This window comes from Dioscorea cayenensis, chromosome 9, assembly GCF_009730915.1.
Source record: "Dioscorea cayenensis subsp. rotundata cultivar TDr96_F1 chromosome 9, TDr96_F1_v2_PseudoChromosome.rev07_lg8_w22 25.fasta, whole genome shotgun sequence".
Classification (NCBI taxonomy): Eukaryota; Viridiplantae; Streptophyta; class Magnoliopsida; order Dioscoreales; family Dioscoreaceae; genus Dioscorea; species Dioscorea cayenensis.
Window position 1 is genome coordinate 29047425 of NC_052479.1, and position 5605 is coordinate 29053029.

A 5605-nucleotide genomic window follows, 5' to 3' on the forward strand; every position below is an offset into this window, starting at 1 on the left:
AAGTGCAGAGAGTGATGATAATTAGTTTGAGCTTTGGATTGATCTCATTTAATTAATTTCTCATATTTTGCTCAACTTGTCTTTGTTGCAGGTATTTCTAGATGTTTTGTTGGGAAATATAGTGTTTATTGTTGTTCTGCTTCTTGGGACAAAGTTTTTTGACAATTGTTCCCTTCCTATAACTAGGTAACTGCTGAACTTTGATTATATATATATTCTTTTTATTGTTTTGAGAGACTCTTTAGTGGATAAAACCTTCCTCTAAATTTATATTGCATAATATTTAGTTTATGTTATATGTATCTTGTGGTAAAATAACATAATTTAAAGTAATGAAGTAGAAGAATATAAAAATCACCTGTAAAACCTTCCTCTAAATTTAAATTGCATAATATTTAGTTTATGTTATATGTATCTTGTGGTAATGTCCTTTTTGGTAGGTGGTTATGTCCTCCCATATGAACAAAAATAATTCATTTTTATATAATGGTTGCCATTCTAGATGCCTTCAATCAAGGACTCCATATAGAAGCAAACTGGACCATCACAAGACTTCTTCTATTGAAAAGCATTTCTGTCCCTGCATCTTTGGATTAATAGAAATTAGTATATCAATAAAACTCATGCTTAACAAATCCAAAAGAGTTCACATAAAAAATTAGACTTTTTATTGCAAGTTCAGATGTGTCTCAGATATTTTGTTTTTGGTGATCACAAGCACAAGCACAACACTACACATGCAACTTTGAATTGAAGTTCGATTGTGAAAATGATTGGCATTTCCTTGGATTCAGCAAAACTTGACCAACATATAATAGGCACACCTCCACAAATACTTTCTAAAATTGATTCAAAAACTGCATGAATGAGAAGTTAATAAAATTCTATGAGAAGTTAATAAATTATGAGCAACACTTAAGAACCATGAGAAGTTAATAAAATTCTATAATGTTTCAAGTTTTGATTCTTTCTATGTGTCTTTGTTAATGCTTGACTATATAGAAATGCCTTCATGCTTCACTAATTCAAAAACCATGTTTGTGTTGTTGAACATGGTAATGTTTTTGTGATCTTGGTGATGTTTTTAATCCAAAGTTTCTTTAATTTTGTGTTTGCAACTATTTGAAGATTGTATATCCTTTCATGTACACTTTAGTTAGAAAGTGTTGCCAACTGTACTCAATTTTCTTGCTTTTTAGCATGGTCATAGAATTTCATCCTAATGGTATATGTTGATTATTGGCAGATCATTTCATACAATGGAAAGTTCTTCTACATTAAGACTCAAGTTTAAATATGGTGGATATTTCAAGAACCATGGGGATGCTAAAAGAAAATATTGTTTGGGAAGGCGAAGACAATGGTGATAGATATAGATTTCTACAACTTGAAGACACTAGAAGAAGATTTATCATGCTTTTCTTGGGATATCAACCAAATTCCAAAGTATTGGTGCATCATAAGAGGTGTGGAGCCAAGGGAGTTTGTTGAAATCATCACTGATTCAGATCTTCTACATGCATTAGATATGTGCAAAGAAGATAAAACATGTGAGATTTATGTGGTGTTGGATGATGTTACACCTATTGCAGTACAAGGGGGGTTGGAAAAAGCAAATGAGGGAACAAGATATGGCCTACGAAAGCAAAGTTACCAAGTGCATCAAATAGAAGGAAGCTCATATGATCCAATTGAAACTAAACCAAGAATCATAAATGAAATTCAACAGGCAGATGAAGATGAATCAGATGAGGACTATGTAGGTAGTGATGAGGATAGTGTCTCTACAGGAGTTGATGAAGATATGGAGGTTGAAAGTGAAAAAAGTTATCATTCTCTTTATAATAGTAGTGACTCCGATGATGACAAACATGTTGATGCCTTTAAAGGTGTGATTTATGAAGTTGATGAAGAAAATCCCATTATAGAAGTTGGAAGAAAGTTTGAAGATGTCTATCATTATAGAAGATGTTTACAACATTTTGCTATATTGAGAGAGTTCTCAATAACTTATATTAAAAGTGACCAAAGAAGAGTAACAGCAAGATGTGCTTCTGAAGATTGCTCATGGAGAGTTCATGCATCTAGACTGTCGGAAGAAAATGTATTTCAAATCAAGACAATGTAAGGAGAGCATTCATGTAGTTCAGTAAACAAAAGTGGGAACAAAATGGCTACTAAAAATTGGGTTGCAGATAGAGTTATTGAGTGGCTTAGAAATGAGGGTGAAGTGGCACCATCTGAATTAAGAAGAAGACTAGTGGAAAAATATCACGTGGCCTTGCCTTACCATAGAGTGCGGAGGGGAAAGGAGATTGCAATGTCTATTATTCATGGTTGTTGGGACAACTCTTATTCGAAGATGATGGCATTCAAAGAAGAGTTGGTTAGAAGAAACCATGGCACTATGGTGAAAATTGATAGGATTCAACAACATGATGGATGGCATTTTAGAAGAATATTTATTAGCATTGGTGCTTGCAGTGTGGGCTTCTTGATTGGGTGTAGGCCTTTCTTGGGCCTAGATGGATGTCATCTAAAAGGCAAGTACAAAGGCGTCATGCTAGCTGCAACCTCAATTGATGGTGCTAACAGATTATTTCCAGTGGCCTATGGGATTGTAGAGTCAGAAAATATTGAATCATGGACATGGTTTCTCAGTGCATTGTATGAAGCAATTGGAATGCCTAATGGATTGGTTTTGGCTTCAAACAGGCAGAAGAGGTTAGAGGAAGCAATTTCTAAGATATATCCTCTTGCTGAATACAGGACATGTGTGAGACATTTATACAAGAACTTCAAGAAGAAGTTTGCTGGGAATATATTACAGAAGATTGTTTGGTCAGCTGCAAATGCATTTACTACAACAAGCTACATTTCTTCTCTAGAAAGTTTGAAAACAATAAATATGAGGGCATATGAATGGTTCTTAGACTTGGAGAAAAGGCGTGAAATTTGGAGTAGATCTCAATTTGGGACTATTGCCAAGTGTCATTACATCACAAACAATATCTCTGAAAGCTTCAATGCATGGGTTGCAGATCCAAGACACAGGCCAGTGTTGGATTTACTTGATACTGTCAGGCAAAAAATTATGGAGATGATGGATAAAAGAAGGACTTTGGCAGCTAGATGGAAAAGGAAAGTTGTTCCATTTGTAGTAAAAAATGTCAAGGAATCAAGTATGTGTTTAACTGAATATCATGTCAGAAGAAGCACTGACTATAAGGCAGAAGTATCATATAAAGACAAGAGATGTGAAGTGGTACTCAATGAGAGAAAATGTACATGCAGAAGATGGCAAGTATCAGGTATACCATGTATGCATGCCCTTGCTTTTATCCATTCCATCAGAGGAGCAAAGTGGGAAGATTATGTTGATGATTATTTTTCAGTAGACAAATATAAAGCAACCTATCAAATGGAGGTTGCACCTATGCCTGATATTAATGAATGGGTCATTACTGGTGATGGTGAGTCTTTACTACCACCTATCTCAAGGAGGCCAGCTGGTAGGCCTAGGAAAAATAGGATCAAAGATTTTGATGAAGTCAAGAAAGGTAGGCACAAATGCAAAAGGTGTGGATCATTTGGTAATCATGCAAAAAAATGTAAAGAGCCAGAGAAAGAAAGTGATCCTTCAATGCAATCTATGACTTCATCATCTAGTGTTCAACAAGCCTACAGGTAAGCAATGAATATTTAGTTAGGGGCTTCAATAAATTCATGCCATACTCATTTTTAACAAAAGAAATATTTTATTTAGGGGAAGATCAAGATCAAGGGGAGGATACAATGCTTTTGTGCCACCAACAGTAAAAAGAAGTGGGAGGCCTAAGAAAATTAGAAGGGAGAATCAAAACCAATGAGTTGGATGTTCCACAATTGATACTTAAACATGTATATCTTCATTTTCTCATTTTTTGTTAGTTATTGATTATGAGTTTCAATCTTTCTCCATGTTGTCTTTCCTATAATGATTTCATTTATTTTTAAGATCTAATTGCAAATTCATTTTCATTTTTCAGGTTGATGTTGAGAATGGAGTTTGAGGTTGTTATTTGTGTTATTTGGAGAATGTTGTTTTTTAGAAGTTTAGTGTGTTTTTGCATTAATGAGCATATGTATTATTTTAGTTGATGTTAAAAAAAGTTGGTGTTAGATGTAATTTGTTTTAAAGAATTTTATGGGGAACTTGTTTTGTTCAAAAATTTGATGTCCTTTAGAGAACTTGATGGTAAAAATCTTAATGTTGGATGGATGTTCAAAAAAAATTATTGGTCTTCTTTCTTATAAATTTCATATGTGATTATATTTTGAGTAGGTGTATGAAATTATTTGTTATATATTGTTACATGTCGTAATTTTTACCTATTTTTAGATTGTGTTTGTAAAGAGCAAGTGATAATGTAAATTTTTTTAGAGATGTTTGTAAAAACCTTAAAAATATGAATTTACTCAAAAATTCATAATTTTTAATAATTTTTTTAAAAAATTATTGTGTATATAAAAAAATTACATTGGTTATCTATAATTTAAAGTCTATAAAATATAATAAAAAATTTGATGGGTATATTAATAAACCCATAAAAGTCATGTATTGAATGAAATGAGTAATATCTACAAAATAAGAAAAAAAATTTAGAGGGGTATATAAGCAAACCCATTTTAGTAATTTACCCATTTGTTGAATGAAATGTGTAATGTCTATAAAATAAGGAAAAAAAATTTAGAGGGGTATATAAGCAAACCCATTTTGGTAATTTACTCTTATTCCATCCATTGATTTAACACCATTAATAGTCAACTTAACCATAGGGGCATGTAAGTAAATATAATTGATTTGTAAGGGTATACAAGCAAATATCATTTTTATGAGAGTATTTAAGTAAATTCATGATTTTATAGGGGTATGCAAGTAAAAACCCCTTTTTTAAATAATGGATAATTAATGGATATATATTTTATTTATTTAACTTAAATTATTTTAATGGATTATTAATAAATAATATATTTATTTATTATTTAACTTAATTTTTTGAGTTGAATATACTTAATTTAAAATATTAAGAGAGATGAAGAGGGATGAGAGAAAGAGAGAGAGAAGGGATGAAATGGTGGGATGAGTGGTATCCCATCAAATTGGTTGGACGCCACACATCCCATTTTCAGGGATGGGGGCCATCCCCATCTAGTCCCATTCAGAAAACCAAACACATGGATGAGGCTGTAGTCTTGGATATCCCATCCCTATCCTAGGATATTCAGGCCATCAAACACTACCTAAGATGAAGAAGGCCGGTACCAAAAAAAAGACCAAAAAATATATAATGCAAAAATCAGCACTGTCTAAAAAATATGCATGGATGAAGAAAGTAGATAATATAGTAAAAAAATGACAAAAATATATAATTCAAAATTGGCACTGCCCATGAAATTATGCATGGATGAAGAAAGTAAATAAATAAAAAATATATTATTGCACCAAAAAATCAAAAGTTGTGTACGGGTGAGAAAAAGACACCATGCTTGGATAGGGAAAAGTGCTTTGTGCTCTTACATAAGCATATAAAAAGGCATCTATTGGGCTCTTACATCAAGAAAA

General features: G+C 32.4%; 1 protein-coding gene across 1 annotated transcript; it reads left to right on the forward strand.

Annotated features, from left to right (window-relative positions):
• The first annotated feature begins 2170 nt into the window (after window positions 1–2170).
• Window positions 2171–3691, forward strand: LOC120268648. Its single transcript, XM_039275957.1, has one exon. It carries the CDS (start codon window positions 2171–2173, stop codon window positions 3689–3691), a length of 1521 nt encoding a protein of 506 aa, XP_039131891.1.
• Window positions 3692–5605: the final 1914 nt, after the last annotated feature.